Raw genomic sequence first — 22,599 nt, 5'->3', positions numbered from 1 at the left:
TGTCAAAATAAAAAGAAACGTGAAATAATTTTCTTCCCTTGCATGTGAGTACTCCTGTGAAAACCCCACTATTTTAAAAATACTAATCAACGAAACAGAATCAACTAGAAGAAAATAGCCAAGGTTGCCTGTCTAGTTCTGTCCTTATCTTATACAGAAAAAAATCATCAAATTTGAAATATTTAACAAATGAATTAAATGAACAGATGGCGTAGAAGCATGTGAGAATTTATGGAAAATGATTTAAGATGTCCCCCGTGACAAGCTAAGCAATAGAATGTCCAAAAAATAACTTTGATTCATTCACTGGAACCCCACGAAACACACACCTAAAATGATAATGTGGATGACTTCAACAAACCTCTTTTGCCTTCCGTAGTTATTACCAGAATTATTGTGTCACTCATTAGCTGCAGATTCCCAAGAAGTAATATAGTAGTACAACTTTTTGCATATTGTTTGGCTCTTTCGAAAACATTTACTGGAAAAAAATTATATTACAATAATAATTTTTTTGTAGTAAGACATCCTTACTCGATTTATGCATATTGTGTCCTGGCGCAACATTATCACGACTTCACCACCGTACCATGGTAGAGTCTTTTTTAATCCCGCTAACAATAATTTTACAGCACTTCTATAATTATGATAGAGGTGGATATAGTCTTAACAAACAACTAAAATAATGAAAAAGTTGAGAAAACAAGTAAAGTTTATCAAAAGAGAAACTGTTAATTAGAGCATCTTTATTAGTGATGAATGAGGTTCTTAATATACCCCATTGATATATTAAACTTTAAAGTCTAAATATAAAAATGTACTGATAAGAGAATTAATATAGTGGGTAAAACTCTTAGATCACCTTGTAGAGGGGGTATGTTCTTGAAATGAGTCTACTCTCTTAAAGAAAATTAAAAAAAAAAAAAAAATTAATGTAGTTAAAATTTGGCCCTAGAGAGATGTATGGATCTTCGGATTCAGAACTTCTTAATCATTAAAAAAAAGTTACATGTGGTTTGAAAGTTTTAAAAAATGTTGAAAATCTATCAAATAAGAACTCTTTTTTACTTTTAATTTTCTCCATTTTTTGTTCTTGTTAACTTTTATAGGGAATGATGTCTTTGGAACAAATCTAAATACTTTGTTTAGCATTTACTATTATGATACCTTAATGTTATTTTTTTTTCTTTCTTTTTCAGATGTCCATTTTGAAAACCTTGAAATAGGTTGTTCTTTGTTGACGGCTATATAAAAAGAATACTTGTTGACAAAAATTTGATAGAAATAGATTTTAACCACTGCAATTAGCTTACTAACAATATAGGCGAACCCAAGATTAGCTGATAATATAGTGGATTTCCTAGTGAACTGATGGATTTCCTTTACTTTTTGTTAAATTAATATGAAACCTATTATAAGGCCAATAGTCTCCACGCAAGAATCTTCACATTACATACTACCTTGTGTTTATATACATATATGTAAGTAGATACTTGTGCATATATAAACCCAATTCTATCACAAAGCCACTTCCAAAAAATAAATCTGTGTCATTTTTCTGTTAATGATGGGTTTCAAACCTATTCCTCTTTTCCTTCTACCACTTCTCATATTCACAATCTTGTCCAGAGCCGACCAGGCATTGGGTTCCGACCAGAATCGGCATGTAAGGCACCGTAACAGAGAGGCGTTGGCCGCCGCCGGGGGAGTAGCAAAAGTGGCGTTGAAAGGGAGGAAGCAAACTAGTGGTTGTAACTTGTTCCAAGGGAGATGGATTTTCGATGCTTCTTACCACTTCTACGATTCTTCCATGTGCCCTTTCATCGACAGCGAGTTCAACTGTTTCGGCCGACCAGACAAACAGTTCCTCAATTACTCTTGGCAACCTGATTCATGCAGCATCCCAAGGTGCGTAAAATTGACACACACACATTAATTTAAGCTAAACATGATGATGCTGATGTATGTAAATTGTTAATGAAGGTTCGATGGACAAGCATTTTTGAATAAATGGAGAGGGAAACGAGTGATGTTCGTGGGTGACTCACTGAGTCTAAACATGTGGGAATCGTTAGCATGTATGATACATTCGTCGGTACCAGACAGCAAGACTACTTTTATCAAACGTACCCCACTCTCCTCTCTCACTTTCCAGGTCCCCCCTCTCTCTCCTCTTCTTTTTCCTTGATTCTGATTAAAAATATATATTTGGATAAAAACAAAATCTAATAATTCATCATCACGAGGAGGGCTTGTCATTTTATTCAACCAAGTTGGTCACGGGCTCTATATTATATAAATATTTTCATTATAAAAAGAAGCATTCTCGAATTTTGCTTTTGATTTTAATGCAAAAATGTTTTGTGCAAATGCTTGACATCCAAGGTATTATGATTTTGTCTACCTAATGGATCTTTCTTTTTTTCTTTATTTAATTAAATTATGAACAATGACTAAAAGAGGTAAAAGCAAAAGCATATAGATTTTACAAACCAATAATTGTTTTCCTTTTCTTTATCATATTTTATGCAAAATAGATGTCTATAAGAAAACGTCATAAGTTTTTGATGTAGTTGTATGTTTTCACTTCTATATATTTTTTATTTGATAATTTTTATCCAATATATACTTGTTATCTCAGTTAAGAATTCTGCACACTGTATGTTTGTTTTGGCAACGTATAATTGTGTGTGTTTATCCAAAATTATCTTAATGACAACATTTACATGCTTAATTAGTGCTGACTTAGGATTTTGGCTATTTCACTCTTCTAGTTGTGTATAAAGATTAGAAAATAATCTAATTATTATAAAAATTGATATATAACAATGAATAAACTCGAAAGAAACAGAAACAAGAGAACATAGCAGAGAAAGGAACTAGGAGACCGGACAGCTAATGACAACCAATAAACAACTCCAAATTGTGTTTCTTATACTAATATTTTAAATCCGTTTTGGAAATTTCGGATACTCAGTTTCGAATAATGTATATATAAAATGTGTAATTTCTACGTAACTGATTGTTATCTATTTTCTATTGAAATAATTTACGTATTCATATATTTATAATAAAGACTATTAGATTCTTTTGTTCAAAAAAAAGACTATTAGATTCTTAATCTTGTTAAATGATAAAAACAGGAATATGGAGTTACATTATACCTATATCGAACACCATACCTAGTGGATATCTCCAAAGAAGATGTAGGGCGCGTGCTTAACCTTGGAACCATCGAAGGTGGTGCTGATGTCTGGAAAGACATGGACATTCTCGTCTTCAATTCTTGGCACTGGTGGCTTCACAAAGGAGTACAATCTCAAGGGTTCATACCATATACTCCCTCTGCATTCTTTTACATGACGTTTTATAGTTTACACACAAATTAAGGCAAATTGCTACAAAGTCATTTCTATCCTTTTCAGTAATTGACCATCATCTAACGTAACACATTATTCCATATTGAAACTCGAGTTTGTTGACTAGAAATAATAACATGAGGGTAAATAACGTCATATCTTATCATATTATGCATAGTTTTTTGAAAACGTCAAATATAATGAGACAAAAAAAAGAGTCTAAAACGTCATGTAAAAGAATACGGAGGGAGTACCTTATACTCATGTATATGTCTAAGTTGGCATTAATACATGCTTAATTAGTTATAACCAAAATCATCTTCTCTTCTTCTATTATGTTGTTTAATCAGGTGGGATTTTATACGAAATGGGTCTTCACTGATTAGAGACATGGACCGTCTTGATGCTTTCAACAAAGGACTCACCACTTGGGCTCAATGGGTTGATCAAAATGTTAATATTTCGCAAACCCGAGTTTTCTTCCAAGGCATTTCTCCCACTCACTACATGTAAGTTCAACATATATGTACTTTTTTGAGAAAGAACATATACATATATGTAATTTCTCTGTTTTTATAAATTTTTCTAAAGTATTCACCCATACTAAAAATAATAATTATTTTTCAATTAAATTTATTATTTATTTTTACTATATTTTTTTTGCAACAGTTTACCTTTACTATATATACACTTTCCGATAATTATATTTAACCGGTTCAATCAATTAATGTTTAAATATATAAAACTTACTGTATTAATATCAATGACTAAAGGTATCTTAATTTTTTTTTTTAAATCTATAGAAAATAATCTAACAAAACTATCTTTCTTTTTTTTGAAAGAATCTATCATTCTAAAACGAAAAGCATATATACTAAAAATATATTGAAAATAGCATTTCTAGGTAAACTATAATTAGTTGTTTGTGGGAAATTTAATAGGGGAAGGGAATGGAATGAGCCGAGGAAGACTTGCAACGGTCAGATGCAACCGTTGACCGGGTCAACATACCCAGGTGGTTCACTTCCAGCAGCAAGCATCGTGTCACGAGTGTTGAGCTCGATGAAAACACCAGTTTACTTACTCGACATCACAACTCTGTCTCAACTAAGAAAAGATGCTCATCCATCTACCTATGGAGGTGATGGAGGAACCGATTGCAGCCACTGGTGCCTTCCTGGCTTGCCAGATACTTGGAACCAGCTTCTCTATGCAGCTCTTTCTATGTGAAGAGGTTGAGTCAATATAAAGATGCATGTATATTACATTCTTGGAAGTCCAAAGGAAACAAAAGGAAGGACTGACATTTTACTTGAAAGATTTACAAACAGTATGAGGATAAAGTTGTAAAGGGTTTTACATTTATTTTCTTTTGGAAGTTTGGACAAGAACTAGAAAGTAACACATTTGTATCCTACTGAACTGTTTTGGATCAAAACTCAGTAACACAATTTGTCTGACTCGTCCGTTGTGGCTGTTCCAAAACAAATCTTTTTTTTCTTTTCTGGATATTAAAATCTAGTTACGGTTGCACCCAGTTTTGGCAGATTCGGTCTTAAAACATCAACATTGACATAGTATCTATAGTGGTTATCTCAGTTATTATAATTTATCATATTATTAAAATTTTAATATTAAAATAGTATTGCTAAAAATGACATATAATTATTTCCTTTTTTACAACTTTGTGGAGTATTTTTGAAAAACATTTCTTCTTTCTCTCTTTTTATTTTATTATCCAATTCTTATTTGAATGTAGAAATTTTGTGAGAAACCTTTTCCAACATTAGTGGTCCTATCTTTTGTGAATTTTTTTATTAGATCTTTTGTCAGTAATACACACGGATTATACTTTTAAATTTGTTATATTCCTTAATTTCTAATTTGTACGTGAATATTTACTTTTTCCCATTGTATTTAATTTAAATTAAATGTATAATATTCAATTTTTTTCATCAGTTGCATCTGAATACTTTTAATATTTTATGTTTTCTTTATTTATATTAGAAATTTATAATTATTTTTCAGGCACCACAGATTGTTTTGATTGTTTATTATCATATTTTAAAAGATTTTTTGTAATTAAAGTTTTCTTCTTGGTACAAAATTTTCTCCCAGTGTGTAAATCTATATTTTTATATTTATATATTTAATGTGAAAGAGAGTTATTTGTTTTTCAGATTTTGTTAGATTACACATTTTGAGTATTGTTTTGCCAACTAATAAATTGTAATACATAATACGACTAACACAATAAAACCAAAAAAGACTTAGGGTTGTTCACTCTTTTATTCTTTCGTTGAACTCATCTTTCCATGATATACAGATTTGGATTGTTTACAGGGTTTTTAGTTTTTTGTTTTTACTTTTTGGGTTTAGGATTTTTTTTTTAATTATGGTTTCTAATCTTACAGTAGATTTTAGATTTGTGAAAACACGAATGTGATTTTAGATTTTTTTTTGTTTTTGGAATTCTGATTTTTTTTTGGATTGTTAGTTTTTTTTAAAATTTAATTAATGATTTTAGTCTGTTATTTTTTTTTGGAAAATAACTTAGAAGTTAATTTTTTCTAAATAAAACAAACTTAAAAATAAAAACATGTAAAATATATTTTAAATTATTAATATAATTTTATTGACAATTTCTTAGAATGTTCTTAATAGAAATTATTTTCATAATATATTTTTGAAGAAAATGATTCTACTAGACCTTATTTGTCTATAGAAATTATCATTTATTTATTTTCTATATTAATGCATAAATATAATAAAAATATTTTTTAACAAAATAAAAAAAAAAAACTGAAAACCCATGTATAAGATTTGAGAAACAATGAAAACATATCTTTTGGTTTTTGTGTAACAAATAAATTTTTGTTTTGAAAAAAACTAGTTTCTCTATATTTTAGTGAATCAAGTCTTTGAAAATTTTGATTAGATGAAAAATAGCTTTTGAAAAAAATAAAAAATAAAACTAATCCAAAAACTACAAACTAGCAACCTCACAGTTTTATATACTTTGTGTCATTAAATTTTATATTGATATGGGACCTTTATGCGACCTTTACGTAACATTACCGTCTCCTTTAAACAGTGACGCTACGTTGCACGGAAGCTTCATCGGACGTCCGCTTCCCGCTTCGGAATCGGAATCGGAATCGGAACCTTGTGGAAGCTTACAGAATCTCACTTTCAAAACGCTTCTAAAATATTCTCTTTAAAAACACATTAGAAGCTTACGATTCCGTTTTGGAATCACGCTTCCATTTAGAAAAAAAACACAATGTCTTATATCAATAAAAATATAAAATTATAGTTTTTAATTTATATATAATCCAAATTTTAATAATATTGAATAGAGAGAATAAAAATATACAAATATTAAAGCTAATACTATAAATTATCTTTACGCATTGAGGTTTTATTAAAGATAAATCATATATTCAAATATATTATGTCAATTAATTATAAAGAATTAAAAAAATATAATATTATTTATTTAATTTAATTTATGTGTTTTTTACAGTTTAAATATGAAGTCATTTGAAAATTATTATAAATGAATAAATGCTGTATTTTAAATTTAAATCATATAATTTTTAGTTTCAGATTTTAAAAAATAATCTTACATATGTATATATATATACATTCACATATATATATATATATATATATATATGTGGATACGTTTCCAACACGTATCCGCTTTTTAATTTTTTAAAAAATCTCGTTTCTGCGCTTCCATACGCTTCCGCTTCCACGTATCCGCTTCCGTTTCCATGTAACATAGCAGTGACGTACCCGCGTGAGAGAAACTTTTTCCAATCACCAACCTGCCACGTCGCACATCGCTTGTCCCAAGAACAACCGGTTCGGATATAATTTGATACACATTTTGTGTATCATTTTAGCATAAGTGCCCCTAATCTAAAATCCAAAGGTAGAACCCACCCAAAAACTAGTTTGTATATGTTATCAATATAATAAATCATAATCAAGCCATTTAAAGCTCAAAGGTAGAACCCACCACAAAAGCTTTCCGATGGATTCCTGACCATTTTTTGATAGAATGAGATTTTGGGCCATGAAAACATTAAAAATCCATATTGAATGGCATTTACATGTTTATAAACTGCCCAAAAGTCTCACCATTTGAGAGGTACGTTTAAAACACATCCCACTATATAAAAGGAACTAAATTCTAGCTTCCTAAACCTATCCACATGTGCACAAATAATCAGGACCAATCAAAGTACCATGTCATCCAAACTAGACTTAAGTTAAAAAAAAGAAACTATTTTCGGAGCCCATTCGACCCATCTCAAAGCCCATTCCAAACCACTCTCTCATAAGCATAATCCCGTGTTTTAAACATTTCGTGTTAATTTTTTTTAAACACTCATATCTTAGAAATAATTTAGAAAATATCTTTATATAAATGTTTTTTTCTTGAATAATATTTAATTATAATTTTTTGTATCTTTTTGACTTTTATAATAAAAATATTGTTTTCAGATAGCAACAAAATATATATAAGAATTATCTTATTTTTAAATTTTTTGATAATTTTATTATATTATTTTAGAATCAATTATTTAATATTAATATAACATATAAATTTTGTATGATTAATAAATTCATTTTTAATTATATATAAAATTCATTAAGGGTATTGTTTTAGTTAACACATTAGCGAATCAGTTAGAAATTAATAATAAATCAATAACCTATCTAAAAGTCTAAAACCTAAAAAAATATGACAAATAAAAAAAACTAACTAAATTTTGATATAAAATAGAAATTTAATATTACTAAAATAAAATTCATTTTTAATATATATATATAATATTAATTAAGGGTATTTTTAAATTAATAAATTAATGACTTAGATAAAAATAAATAATAAATCAATGATTTAGGTAAAACCTAAAAAAAACATGACAAATAAGCAAATTTACTAAAATTATGGATAATATAAAATATGATTGATTCTTTAATACAAAATTAAAATAAGAGTTTTGTTAAATAAAACATAAGTTTGTTGTATCGGTATTCAATCATTAATAGTGTTGTAGGAATTATGTCTTTCTCATTAGCGAATAAAATTGAAGCAGAGTGTTGGAGGATAGCTCAACATATAGACGAGATTATAGAGATTGATATGGGAGTCGAGGTAACGAACACAACTGTTCCTCCGCAAAGAAACGATCCTGCTAGACATCCTGGATAAATGAAAGAGACATAGCTGAACTTGGTTTTATGTTAATGGATGGTGACTTTCCAATGCTGTTTGGAGCAAGGGCCGGTATACACGCACCAAATCACCGCTGCAAGCGGAAGCTGAAGGTTTTCTATGGGCAATGCAAGTGATACTGAAGTTTAGACACAGAGAGATGGTCTTTCAATCGACTGTGAACAACTGGTTATACTCATTCAAAAGGAGGAAGATTGGCCTGCGTAGGACTCGAAGCTCGACGAAATACATGCTGTATCCAAAGAATTTTCTGAACTTTCTATTGCTTATGTTCCTAAATCTTTAAAATTTCGTACGAATAGCCTAGCAAAAGGTGTCCGATCATGCGCATCTTGGTCAGCTTTTGTAAACTCTTTTGCACCAAGTTGGCTAGCCCCACAAGCTAGCATGAGGGTGTCAAAAAAGAGAATAAAATTGATAGTGAAACTAAATATCTCAATGAACAAATTTATCAGAAGTCCATATTTATGTGGATGTCTATATGTGATAAACAATATTTTTAGACAATTATAGAATATAGTCACAAAAATCAATCCTAAAATATATAATTTAAAAAAACCATTTAAACAAACCATCAAAATTTCAATATTACACCAAATAAGAATATAAAGACCAACTATATTCTCTTCATATATAATGTGTTATGGTAGGATTCAAAAAAATTAACTTACTTTACAGTAAGGGAAAATTTGATTTTTAATTCAAAATTTACAGTAAAAACATAACATTTTATAAAACAAAACAATTGACATAATAGTACAAAAATATGAAAAAAAATCAAAATACTATCCGCGCATAGCGCGTACAAGGACCTAGTATGAATAAAGAATCATAAACTCATTTAATATAGATTCATGTGATGGTTATATTTATATATCGATGCATGCATCCATTTTTATAACTTCTGCACCACAAGACGGCTATATGAGCGTACATATAAAATTTGCCGGAGATTGGACGAAAGCTATTAAAGTTTTTTTTTTTTGGTATGAATGTTAAATTTTATACCATTTTAAATTTTAGACAGAGATTACAAAGATAACTAGTAGCGGAGAAAGAAAAACAACTAAACAACACCAAAATACAAAAGAAAAACACACTGAAATGCAGAAATACCACAACTAATACAAATCCTGAATAACAGAACAACGCACATTGTCTAGGATCGCCATGAACCAACAGCAGGAGTCTCATTGTTGTGGTTGCTAAGTTGCCGCGAGTTTACAGAGAATTGGCCAGCCCTCATAACCACTCCGCTCCTACAGCTTCGTAACGAACACGCCTTTGATAACCTGCTAAATTAGCACACACAACTACCATATCCTACGACGGCTCAAACAGATGCATTCGGAGTGAACGTCCCGGCCCGGTCGAAACCGGAGGTCCGGAAAAAGGTGAAGTTGTATGCCTCTGCCCCACCGATCTAGCCAAAACCTTTGCCGCACAGTTAGCTAATCTGTGCTACCGCATGAAACATTCACTCATCTGTTGAGTACCACCGCAAAAAAACAGAGCTGCTGCTCACACTAAACGCAGATTGACTGTTACGCTTCTTCTTGATGTGAACAAGTCTAGCACATCTACAAGTCACTGCTCTTATTCGGAAGGGGCGTGAAAGGTTGAGTTTGCCACACCATCGGACTTGCCCAAAGAAGAAGAAGCTTCATACCCGTGATTAATGCCACTGCGCAGAGCACTTCCTCACGAACAGAGAAGCAAGTGTGACGCCACTAGCTACCCGCACGCGCCTAGATAGCCACACACACCACTGCAACACTGCAGATCTCCTCTTTGTACACAGTCAGCATAGAGTAATAAGAGACAGTAAAACCCAAACGCCCGCTCTCAAACCAATGCTTCATAGTCCAGATCCGGAACGGAGGTTGAACGAAGGAACAAAACGCCACTTCCCCAGCCAAGCTCCAACATCCGGCTGACCAACGATAGTCTCCGCACCAACACACCCCGAGAATCCACTAAACCGCTCAAGCTACACCAGAGAACTAACCAGACTGGCCAACGCAGGGACAACTTATAGATACAGTCCTCACGTACCTCGTTACCCCCTGCTCGAGGCCAGATCTGAGAAAAAACTCCAGATCTGAGTCGGAAAGAGAAGATCTCCCGCAGCCGAGCCAAACGCCTTCGACCCCTACCTCTGCCTCGCCGAATCACCACCAAACTAACTACAAGAACTCCTAACACTAACAGCGGCGCAAGGAGAAAGTCAGTAGCAGGGATGCGAGCATATCAACAGAGAGAGAGAAAGAAGATGAGAAGCGAAGAATAAAGGAAAAACACATGGGAGGCCGGCGGCGGATCCGCCGACCACCGTCTGCAATCAGAGTTCGAAGGTTTAGTTCTGGGAGAAAAAGAGAGAGAGAGGAAAAGTCGGGCTTCCCTTTTTCTGCTATTAAAGTTTTAAGAATTATGTTGCATTATGTCTGATGTCTCAGGTGACGTCTAAACCTGCCCCGGGTAGAAATCTATTGCATGGTGAAAATAATCCTAAGTATCTTTTAACGATCCTATAAAAAGGATTCATAGCATGAAAGCATACGTAAGAAAATATATAAATATACATAAACGTTAATGCGTGTACAAACATAAATTTGATAAGTGATAAGAAAATATCACATTTGCACAATAATATATAAAAAAATTACACATATACACTTAAAATAACCAAATTATCTATGGATGTATTTAACATTTTACCAAAAAAAAAAAATTATCTATGGATTTGGTTTATAGGTTTATATACTCCATCTTGCTAGTAAGGGCAAGATTGTCTTTATTAAAAATTATTTTTTAAAGAAAATTACAATTTGGTTTATTAAGGTTTAGCCTGTTAAATGCAGCTTTGCGCACATTCTGCATGGTCCTTTACGCATATTAACCCTCCTTTAGTGCAGCACCAGTCACCAGCAACTCCTTTTTTGCACGGCATGAAATTTATTGCGAAACCTATATATAAAAAATTAAAGAACAAACCAATTAAAACACTATGGATGATATGACGATGGTTATAATGATAATGATGATAAAAATTGAACGAAAACTAAACCTTTAGACATACAATCATGAAGACTAACGAAAGAAAGGAGGATAATGCAAAATATAGCTAATTTTATTGACGACATTGTAGTTCTTCTTTTCCAAATAAACGATTTGTTGTCCTATGATACAAAATCATATGTGAACATATATATATATATAATTAGTTGTAGATTTTTGTTGGATAATCCGAAAATGCTGGTTGACTAGGTTTATTCTCTTTCTATTTTAAAATATTGACGTTTATTTTGTTTTGAAACATTTTTCTCTGGTAATTTGATTTAATTTAGCATAATCTAAAAATATCAATCAACGACACCCATACGCATTGTTGAAAGGTCCTTAGCCAATATCGATTAGCAATGGATTATATCCTTGCTATTTGCTTGTGGTTGAAAAAAATATGTTAACTACATGATAGTGAAAAGCCCTTTTTTCAAAAAAAAAAAAAACTACATGATAGTGGTGTAGTAGCAGGCAAGCTCTCGGTTGTTATGGCCCATTTAAATACTCAAAGAAAGTGTCCATCTAAATGAGGGTTGTACTTCCACTCGAAGATTAGCATTTCCACATATTTGAGAAACTATTAGTTTAATCAGAAAAAAAAATTCGTTAATTTCTTTAATAGCTACAAATTATTTACCATCATGTTTTGTCTACATTCCAGTTATATTTTTCCTATGTTGACGATCAACCAAAAAAAACTAGTTAAAGTTTTTGTTAAGCCATTGTGACAAAATTATCTATGGATTTGGTTTATAACTTTATACACTCTATATCTTGCTAGTAAGTGCAAGATTTGCGGTGGATTAATCATTAATTAATGAACTTTTTATGTGAAGATCTGTAATCTATTAAATTAAAATCCTATTTTTATCTACTTACAAAAGGTTGTCATTTAACTTTTTGGGCCTACTTCTTATTTTATTAATAGTAAATATATATTGTTATATTAATACAATCTGTTTTGCACTTGTGGTTATTGGTATATAAAATAAGAAAATAGCTTAATTAACTCCTACTTCATCCTGTAAGCTTATGTGTTTATATAAATATGTTATCATTAAAAAATATGTAGACTATAAAACAACCCTAATTATAATGTAATATAAATTTGAAATGTAGTCTATGAACTTAATTTAATTATCAAAAAACGAGAAAAACTCAACCCGTTCAAAAACCGCCATGCCCTAGTTCTTGAGGTGCTTTGTTTTCCAAAATAGACATCAGGGGTCAAATTGTAAGAAACGATAAAACTCAGATGGCGTTAGTCAAGTTTCACATAAATCAAAACGACAGCGTATTAGCTCAACATAAGGGCTCTTCCTTTACTCGGCTCGTCTTCTCCAAAGCTTAATAACGAAAGTCATCAGAAACTCTCGCGACGCTCTTCCGAAAGACCAAGACCACCACCACGTAATACGCTCTTCCCTTCTTCACCTTTTCGTTTATATATACGATTACATCGGTAAACCTTCTGTAATCGAAACTAATAAGTGTATACACTCAGCTTCAGCTTCAGCTTCAGCTTCCTCCGCGATGTCAGAGCACCAGTCCGAAGAAGTCCAGCAGATCGAGAAGCTCTACGAGTTCAGCGAGCGTCTCAACGCCTCCAAGGACAAGTCCCAGGTTCCGCCTTCGATTTTTTTCCTCAGCTAGGGTTTTGGTTCCGAGATTTGGAAAATCGAATCATTCTCTCTGATTGCTTTTGCAGAATGTTGAGGATTATGAGGGGATTATCAAGATGGCGAAGACGAGTATGAAGGCGAAGCAGCTTGCGTCGCAGCTGATTCCTCGCTACTTCAAGTTCTTCCCTACTCTCTCCACTGAGGCCTTCGATGCTCATATGGACTGTATCGATGAGGAGAATATTGGGGTTTGTATCCATTTATCCTTAAGCTATTAGATAGACTCGGATTAGTTTGCGCTTGCAGTGCTCAAAGTTAGCTTCTTGCTGGATTTAACACTGAAAAATATAGTGATGTAATCAGGGGTTAGTACTTGTTTGGTTAGGTGATATACGGATCTGAGATGTAGTGCTTCTGATTCTCCAGAGAATAGGATATTTATCCATGCGCGTTTTTCAGTTTTGTGTTCTGTGGAACTAGCCTTTCGATGTGCAACGATGATGGAGATCTTGGGGGTCTGTAACTTTATCTTCTTACATGATGCCATTTATACTTGAACCAATAGATAAGCTTAGATTAGTTCTTGTACTTGCAGTGCTCAAAGTTAACTTTTTTTGCTGTATTTACACTGTTACAACTTGTTCGGTTTGGTGATATACGTGTTTGAGATGTAGAGCTTTGATTCTCCAGAGAAATTGATATGTATCCATGCACGTTTTTCAGTTTTTGTGACTGGCCTGTTGTTCTGAGTTAAAAATCCTTTTAATGTGTAGGTACGGGTTCAAGCCATCCGCGGGCTCCCACTGTTCTGCAAGGATTCACCAGATATTATATCTAAGATTGTTGATGTTCTTGTGCAACTTCTAAATACTGGTAACTCCTGAGGTTTTTGGTTACAGCACCTTTAGCTACCTATTTGTGAATTTCTTATCTGACTTAGAGGTTTCATTATCTGAAGAGGAAACTATGGAGCGTGATGCTGTGCATAAGGCTCTGATGTCGCTGATACGACAGGACCCAAAAGGTAGTCTAATTTATTTACAGTTATTTTAGTGTACTCTTTTAATCTATGGCCTATGGGTTGGTAGTCTGCTTAATTATCTTATATTTACACTATAGTTTCCTTATTGTCTCTTGTATATGCAATTCCTAAGTGTTTTCATGTCGTTCTCTAATGTTTACCCTCCTTCGCTACAGCATCTTTGACTGCATTGTTTACGCATGCTGGAGTTACTCCAACTACGGACGATCAGATTCGTGAAAAGGTCTTGAATTTCATCAGAGATAAGGTCAGAGTTTTCTCTACGTCCTTTTGCTATTTTCAGTATTTTCTGATTAGCATTGCGTGACTTATTTGGTATTCATATCTCATTTTCCCCACAATGTTAGTCTCAGAATTCAGAAATGAAAATCCTTGGAGAAATTTGGATTACCTTAGCCAATACTCATTGTAAATTTTTTATTAATCTCTATGTAGGTGTTTCCTCTTAAAGGGGAACTTTTAAAGCCTCAAGAGGAAATGGAGAGACGTATAACAGATTTGATTAAACAGGTAAGAACGTAATCTTGTGTGGGTGCAGTCGTTTTTATTTTTTTCATATGCCTTCTTCATCTTCCCCATATATTCTGACTTTATTTGTATTTTCACAGAGCCTGGAAGATGTAACTGGAGGAGAGTTTAAAATGTTTATGGATTTCCTGACAAGTTTGAGTATATTTGGAGCGAAAGCTCCTCAAGAAAGAATGCAAGAACTTGTGGAAATTATCGAAGGACAGGCCGATTTGGATGCTCAGTTTGATGTAAGTTTGCTTCTTCTTTTTTTTTAATGTAAGTTTGCTTCTTCTTTTTTTAATGTAAGTTTGCTGTATAGCATCGTACAAATTTATTTAAGCTTATTATGTTGCATCATCCTGAAAATGAAGTTAAATTTCTTGATTTCATAAACATGATAGTCCTTGTGATGTTGTATTACTGATTGCCAATATTATTTTACCAGGTTTCAGATACAGACCATATCGACAGGTTGATATCATGCCTCCAACTGGCTCTTCCCTTTTTTTCGGTACGGATTCAGATTGGTTCGGCTAGTAGCTTGATAGACTCTATCGTATGAACTTTACTGGCTGCTTTGCTAATATCGTCCTATTTTTATCAGAGAGGTGCTCCAACCAGCAGGTTTCTCAACTATTTGAACAAACATATCATACCTGTTTTTGACAAGGTATCCTAGAACTCATATAATATTCGTGTTTCCGTGTATTTGTATCAGCACATAACCGTGTGTGCTCTTTTAGTCATTTGTTATCAACTCTCGTAGATAAAAATAAGAATAGTGTATGACACGAAGGATATGAAGAAAATCTTGATTTATTGTAGCTTTTATTTCATCCATATGTGTAGCTATTCTGCTTGTTTCTCTTTTGCCATCTTGCATGCATATATCCGTACCATTCCAAAAAGAAGCTTTCTTGGCCAGCATAATGTATGACACACTTTTTTTTTTATAACTAGCTCCCAGAAGAGAGGAAGCTTGATTTGCTCAAAGCTCTTGCTGATATTTCCCCATACACAACCGCCCAGGAGGCAAGGCAAATGCTTCCTTCAATAGTTCAGCTTCTAAAGGTACCCACTTTAAGTGCCATTATTCATCTGCCTACAGTTTTCAGTGTCCTGATTCCTTTTACAAATCGTTGTTGACATTTTACTTGTAGTTATAGCGTCTTTATTGTATATCCTCTTACTAGAATCTCAAAATTTTGAATGTGAAAGCATTAATCGCAGTAGTAAAATCGTCTTATAAAGATTGTTACACTCTTTGTTTGCAGAAATACATGCCTGCCAGGAAGACTGGGGAGGAAATGAACTTCACGTACGTGGAGTGTTTGTTGTACGCGTTCCATCACCTGGCGCACAAGGTTGCCAACAATCGTATTTGTGATTAGTCTCGTTCTCTTTTCTTCTTCCGTTTTTACTTATTTGAATACGTTTGAGATATACAGGTTCCAAATGCAACAAACAGCTTGTGTGGGTATAAGGTAGTGACCGGCCAGCCATCAGACAGACTTGGGGAAGACTTCTCGGAATTGAACAAGGACTTCACTGAAAGGTATTGTATGACATTTAGATTTGTGCGATTTGAAAGTTCAAGATACTATGGTCGAAAGTTTTATGTACATGATGGTTAGTAGAATCTTATTTTCTAGGGAGAAATCTTATTATCTTAGGATGATATCATAAAGGTTTTGTCCGTTGGTGCAGATTGACTACCGTTGAAGATCTAACTAAGACAACGATGAAGAAATTAACTCAGGGAATGACTGAGCACAACAAAGCCATGTCGGCTGCCAAGACAGATGAAGAGAAAGCAAGCGTTGTGAGTACATTAACCTGTAACTTCTTTCCTTTTTAAATCCTGGTGGTATTTACTTTTGGAGCTAATGTATTGCATCTTTGTGTTGTTTTCTGTACAGAAAACAAAGAAGCAGAATACTACAACTGGACTTAGGACCTGTAATAACATACTGGCAATGACAAAGGTAAACATCCAACATATTTAGTCTGAAGCATATAGTTTTGATGATATGAATTAAGCTTGGGGGCAAATTTGATATGAAACAGCCACTGCATGCAAAAGTGCCTTCGTTCATCGGAGATACTAATATCAACCTTTCTTGGAAAGAAGCCACAAAGCCGTTACCATCTGCAGCAACAACAACAATCGGGTTTGTTTCAAAGTTAACTCAATCCGTAATTATTTTTTTACCGTCTTGTATCTGTTTGCAATTTGTGTTGACTTTACTGTAATACTATACAGAGGAAAACGGCCTGCTAATAGCAACACTGGAAGTGGTAACAATGTCTCTGCAAAGAGGGGACGTGGTTCGGGTGGTATGTCAAACCAGCTTGTGAACAAGGCTTTTCAGGGAATATCATCTCACGGTGGTGGTAGAGGCGGAAACCGAAGACGCGGGGGTGGTCGCGGGAGAGGACAAGGAAGAGGTCACTGGTAATAACAAGCTTCCATGAGAGGATTCCGTGATACTATGTTTCTGTACTCTTTGCATTTTCTATTTGCCAGTAGGAGTTTTGGTTTGGTACTTGCTAGAGTTTGGGGACTTATCGCATCAGAACAAATCGTATGCGTGTTTCTTTATTCGCGATGGAGAATATCGAGTTAGACTTATGTTTTCATGAGATTAAAACAATAGTTCAAGGCTTCAAGCATTGACCTTGATTATTTGATCTCGAGTCCTCAGCCATTGCATGTCTCCTTCCAGTATTGCATCCATGGCACGTTTGCTTGATCTTAATTTTATGCTCATATATATATAAGAGATTTGCTAAATCTCATGAACATCCTTCCGAATTAACAGAATATCTATTAGAAACAAACATTTGGTGAACCATAAAGACAACATCCTTGTGCAATATGAAACAAAGGTTTAAGATGATATGGTCATATTACATTCGCGTCTGTAATGTCCACCAAATGGCATCTACCTTTTTTTCAAATTTATGGTCATTTTATAAAATCACTCGTTACTATCAGAGAATGTTTACTAAAGATAGTGAAAATCATTGTTGGTAAAGCTCAGTTTCTTGTGTTATCAAGCGGAAGAGCAGATTCCAATTCCCAAGTACAAGAAAGTTTTGCAGGGAGTATGTTGTTGAGTCTAGTTCCCTTTCTCATGGTGACACGTTCAAGGACATGTGATTCACATTCTTGAAGTAACATCAATTCTGTTGATCACTGATAATCTCTTCTTCTTCAACCATTGTCCCCTTAAAACAGTTGTAAACCCTTTTGGTTTCCGTTTGTTAATGAATGTTTTTTTTCCTGTGTGTGGAAACATGCAGTATTTTGACTGGACCAACCAAGAGAAGAGCTTAGATCAGGCCAGGGTTGAGCTCATGTCAGACGTTACACTTACGTTACGGAATAGACCCGATGGGTGAAATGAAAAAAAATGGAAGATCCATGTCAGACGTTACACTTACGTTATGACTTATGATCCTCCAAAGGATTCTATTTACCAGTATAAACACTAACCAAAGACTGAACTAAATCTTCAGAACTAAACTCTAAAAAGATGTATAATCTTAATTTTTAATTTGACCCAAACTCTTTTTTAATAACTATTTTTTTTCTTAGATCTGCTTAGGTCTGTTTTTCTTTCATATTTCAAATATTATATTGATTATTTTGAGAATACAGTACGTACTTTTAAAATTGACTCAGAAGATTCAATCTTCTTGGTCCAACATTTAAATATCGTTATTATATAATCTAATAACAACTTGGACTGTACGCTTAAATACGTCCAATTATATCAGACTTGAATGAAGTGCACAAGAGTTTTTAATTTTAAGCTCGATGGGGTCAAATTGGTTCAGCTCCGGATTTCAAGGTTTCGTTGATGTCGCATCGAAATTGCCAACGCAGATAGTAAAATATGTAGAGGAAAGAAAGCATAAACCAGCTAATTTTTCGGGTATAGCAACTATTCATGATCTGCCTAAATCTTTTTTTTTCTTTTGAGAAATGATCCGCGTAATTAAATTTTGTCCATATTAAAATCATTGACCAGCCAGACTAGGCGAGTGACGAGATTCGATATTAAAGTTAATAACCTTGTTAGAAAAAAAGTCAGAAATTCCACGAATTTTTGTTTTTTTTTTCACGAATTTTACTTAGCCTAACGTTGAAAATAGCAAATCAAACGAGAGAGAGAAAGAGATAGCTCAAACTCACGTGCTCTTGGCCATGGTGCATGGAAAAGATGAACCACGTGCATGGAGAAATGTGAGATGGCAACTTAAACTTACTATAATATTTTTTTGTCACCATTCAATACATGTTGTTTAAGTGTTTTTCTACTATAAATGTTTAACATTTTAGTATTCAGTTGATCGTAAGAAATATTATTTTAGTAAGTAATAAAATGCCTACGTTTTATAAATTGTTGTATAAGTACTGTAGATCTAGTATATCTTTAGTATACAAGCACAAAACTGTTGTAAGAATAGTTATAATTTCTGAAGTTGAGTTTGTTGTTCTCCTCTGTTCTTTTCTTTGCTCTTCAACCTCAGTCACTTAATAAAATCCAAGGCAGAAAAACTTTCACAATTTTGAAGTTATAAGTTATAAATCAGCTCATATGCAAACATTATCTTCTAAGCGGACACCTATCCATCCACACTGCCCATCAACTCTGTTATTATTCTTAATATCTCTAGCTCTGATCATCTCTGGTGTGAGCTCCCGTGTCCTAAGTCCTGTCCCTCTAAATAACTCTATCTTGATCTCTGATGGCATCCATGGCGCCTCGGAGTATGAGTTTCTAACTCTAGATCCTCCAAAGAACGTCTCTAAAGCAGCTTGCCTTCATGTCTACGGGTTTCTTCCGTGTGCAGACAATATTGGAGGTTATGCCTTCCAAGTTTTCTCTTTTGGGTGTCTCTTGGTCATCGGTGACTATTTCTTGTCTGAAGGAAGATCAAAACTCTTTGTAATCTTCGAGGTCGGTTTCTATGGTGGTATTGTCTTCCCTCTTCTTACAATGTTCCCAAGAATTGTCCTTATGCTCTGTAAGATTCCCCTTGTTCTCTGGTTCCATCACCTGAAACTTTTTTGTAGTATTATACTTCATGTTCAGTATTGGTTTTGAGTCTGAAACCTTTTTATGATTGTTGATATTAGCGCCTGGATTATCAGCGACCCATGATGGTGCTCTGGCGATTGTGGGTAGCAACGTTGGTGTTACTGTAGGGCACACAGTTTTTGCTCTAACAATGCAATGGGGAGCTTGTGTTGTCTTTGGTTTGACTAGCCCTAGTTCAGGCCAGTCAACCCCAAGAGGATCAATCAAAAGAACAACCTCTGTGAGATCATATTCTTTTGTTCCAATCTTTTAGTATTAACCAGATCCTATTCCAGTGAATATAATATGTTTATATATATATATAGGATACAAAGAATCCAAGAAGAGGGTTTTACAGGACGAAGATACTGAAAAACATCGTTGGTATGTTTTATACCATCTCTAATTTTTTACTCTAAATAAGAGTTTGGAGTAAAAATGTTCCAAGACCCTACTTTATTTTTCATTTTACAACAGAGTAAAAATTTCAATAAATAGAATAATTCATTTATTTTTCTGTTTATCACTTTATTTTTTTTCACTTTTAAAATACAGAATTACTCTATTTTTGAAGAAAAAAACAAATGGAGATTATGGTATTGGAAAATAACAGATTCCTTCCGTCTCTTCTCTTTTGTGTGAAGTCTATTCTCATTTGGGGTTTTATCTCTATGCAGAAGCAAGCGTAGATGCGGATCCTAAGAACAAGAAAGCTGCAGGGATTATGCTTCTCACTCTAGCTCCATTTCTCATTGTGACACTGCCTGATTTACTTGATGCACAATCTTGGAGTGACATCACTATCTTGATCACTCTCATAATCTCCTGTTCTTCAACCTTTATCTACTTTGTTTACTCGGTATGAGTTCTTTAAATCAAGAAGTGATCATAACTATATTCTAAAAACTCTTTTGCTCTGTTGTCTGACCGGTCAATCTTGTTCTTTATGTGGAAACTTGCAGTATTTTGATACGGCAGACCAAAAGAAGAGCTTAGATAATGCCAAGTTTGAGCTCATGTCTGAAGTTCATAAACATTTGCAAAGCTTTTCGCCTCGAAGCCTTATAAGAGATGGACAACTAACTAAAGAGAGCTTGAAAAGGTTTTTATTCTTGTTTTTTTTTGAATCAAGAACTATATAGATTTGTTATGTTTTCTTGCATTGCAAGTTTACCGGGGTTTATTTTTCTTGTGTAGTTTGTTTGATAAGATCGATAGGAACAAAGATGGGAAGATTCAAATCTCGGAGCTTAAAGACTTAACCGTAGAGTTTGGAGTTTATGGAAGAATGAAATGTGACATCAATGAGTTTGCAAACACTTTACTTGCTGATTTTGACAAAGACAAAGATGGTGAGTTAGACGAGAACGAGTTTGAAGAAGGGGTAATGAAACTACTGAATCAATACAAGTTCGACAACCCAGATACTCCAAGACAGGGCAACACTTGCATTTACAGAACGGCATCAGATTCCGTGCATGTCAAGAATCTGTCTCAAGGCGAGGAAGCTGGAGTTTTAAAGCTGGAGATGCCAAAGCAAACTCTTGTTGCTAAACTACTCTCTTTGAGAACCTTAAAAGCTGTCCTTAAAGTCATTGGTGGGATGCTAATGGTCCTGTTTCTAGCTAAACCATTTATGATCAACATTAATCTCTTGTCGGTTACAGCTGGAGTTCCTTCTTTCTACGCTGTATTTGCAGTGATCCCTTTGGTTAGAAACTTGAAGAACACGTTATCTGCACATTTCTGTAGAAAGAAAGACAAGGCAAGAATCGCTTCTGAGAAATTCTCTGAGGTGAGTTAGTTTACTTTTGCCATACTTCTTCTGACACATTTCATTGACGAGAAGCTTAAAGTTAAGAGTTGTGGGTTTTGATGCAGATCTATAGGGATGTTACAATGAACAATCTCATGGGAATGTCGATTGTATTGGCGATTGTATACACCAAAGGATTGAAATGGGATTACTCAACCGAAGCTCTTGTTGCTGTGGTTGTTGGCCTTGCAATTGGCTTACCGGCTTATGTGAGATCAACTTATCCGTTTTGGATTTGTGTATTGGCCTTTGCTATGTATATCTCCTCTCTTGTTTTAATCTATCTCCATTTTCATTTCAGAGGTCAGAACTAAAATCTGTCCCTTTTGAGCTCTGATCAGACTGAGAGTTTATCAATTTTCATATTGCTTTTCATTTTCATAATGTTGATGAGAGCTTAATAAAACTTATGTTCTCTTTGATTACGCTTGCAGTCTTGTTTTTCTTCTTCTTAAACTATGATTATAACAAAAGCTGGTATTAGGCATAGCGATGTGAATTATTAGTCATGTACTCCAAAAATATACATCTCAAATTATAAAAATTATATAAGTTTTTACTAAATTTTTTTTTGGCCTCCAAAATCTTAAGACCGATCCTGATTATAACATGGTACGTGGACTGAGCTCACATTACAAGCTCATAAGAGATAGATAGCTAAACCAAGATTTTAAGAAACAATAGGTTTCATTTTCTTTGTTCTGTATTATGAGTAAACAAACAGTTTCTTTGTTTTGTTTCATACTAGTTAGCAACAATATTACATGAGTTAACTAAAATGAAATGTTTCTTTTACCAGGACTTCTGTGTTACAAACAAACCCTCTGGTTACTAACTCTTGAT

At 33.6% G+C, this 22,599-nt stretch overlaps 3 protein-coding genes and 1 long non-coding RNA gene across 4 annotated transcripts; 3 read left to right on the top strand and 1 right to left on the bottom strand.

Moving 5' to 3' along the window:
- Positions 1-1,286: 1,286 nt before the first annotated feature.
- On the top strand, positions 1,287-4,825 carry LOC106437813 (protein trichome birefringence-like 37). The gene is made up of 5 exons (XM_013878800.3): positions 1,287-1,908; positions 1,984-2,155; positions 3,144-3,325; positions 3,710-3,868; positions 4,301-4,825. The coding sequence occupies exons 1-5, from the start codon at positions 1,565-1,567 to the stop codon at positions 4,587-4,589; spliced, it is 1,146 nt and encodes a 381-aa protein (XP_013734254.1). The 5' UTR covers positions 1,287-1,564; the 3' UTR covers positions 4,590-4,825.
- Positions 4,826-9,578: 4,753 nt separating this feature from the next.
- On the bottom strand, positions 9,579-12,095 carry LOC125605565. The gene is made up of 2 exons (XR_007337025.1): positions 11,681-12,095; positions 9,579-11,580 (listed from the first exon to the last, which is right to left on the bottom strand). It is a non-coding gene; the product is annotated as an uncharacterized LOC125605565 (long non-coding RNA).
- Positions 12,096-12,916: 821 nt separating this feature from the next.
- LOC106437812 (apoptosis inhibitor 5-like protein API5) lies at positions 12,917-17,541 on the top strand. Its single transcript, XM_048775231.1, is given in 18 exon segments — positions 12,917-13,024; positions 13,026-13,086; positions 13,187-13,299; positions 13,385-13,546; positions 14,072-14,171; positions 14,257-14,322; positions 14,496-14,587; positions 14,776-14,850; positions 14,949-15,098; positions 15,296-15,361; positions 15,455-15,520; positions 15,811-15,921; positions 16,125-16,214; positions 16,299-16,405; positions 16,558-16,672; positions 16,770-16,835; positions 16,918-17,021; positions 17,114-17,541. Coding segments are annotated over 18 exon segments (1,833 nt in total). The 5' UTR covers positions 12,917-12,931; the 3' UTR covers positions 17,310-17,541.
- A 1,022-nt stretch (positions 17,542-18,563) lies between these two features.
- LOC106443482 (sodium/calcium exchanger NCL-like) lies at positions 18,564-22,408 on the top strand. The gene is made up of 7 exons (XM_013885043.3): positions 18,564-19,887; positions 20,000-20,181; positions 20,267-20,324; positions 20,618-20,799; positions 20,903-21,042; positions 21,138-21,735; positions 21,822-22,408. The coding sequence occupies exons 1-7, from the start codon at positions 19,458-19,460 to the stop codon at positions 22,068-22,070; spliced, it is 1,839 nt and encodes a 612-aa protein (XP_013740497.1). The 5' UTR covers positions 18,564-19,457; the 3' UTR covers positions 22,071-22,408.
- Positions 22,409-22,599: the final 191 nt, after the last annotated feature.

Source organism: Brassica napus, chromosome A3, assembly GCF_020379485.1.
Source record: "Brassica napus cultivar Da-Ae chromosome A3, Da-Ae, whole genome shotgun sequence".
In the NCBI taxonomy this organism is placed as follows: domain Eukaryota; kingdom Viridiplantae; phylum Streptophyta; class Magnoliopsida; order Brassicales; family Brassicaceae; genus Brassica; species Brassica napus.
This window is presented reverse-complemented; position numbering and strand designations above follow the sequence as displayed.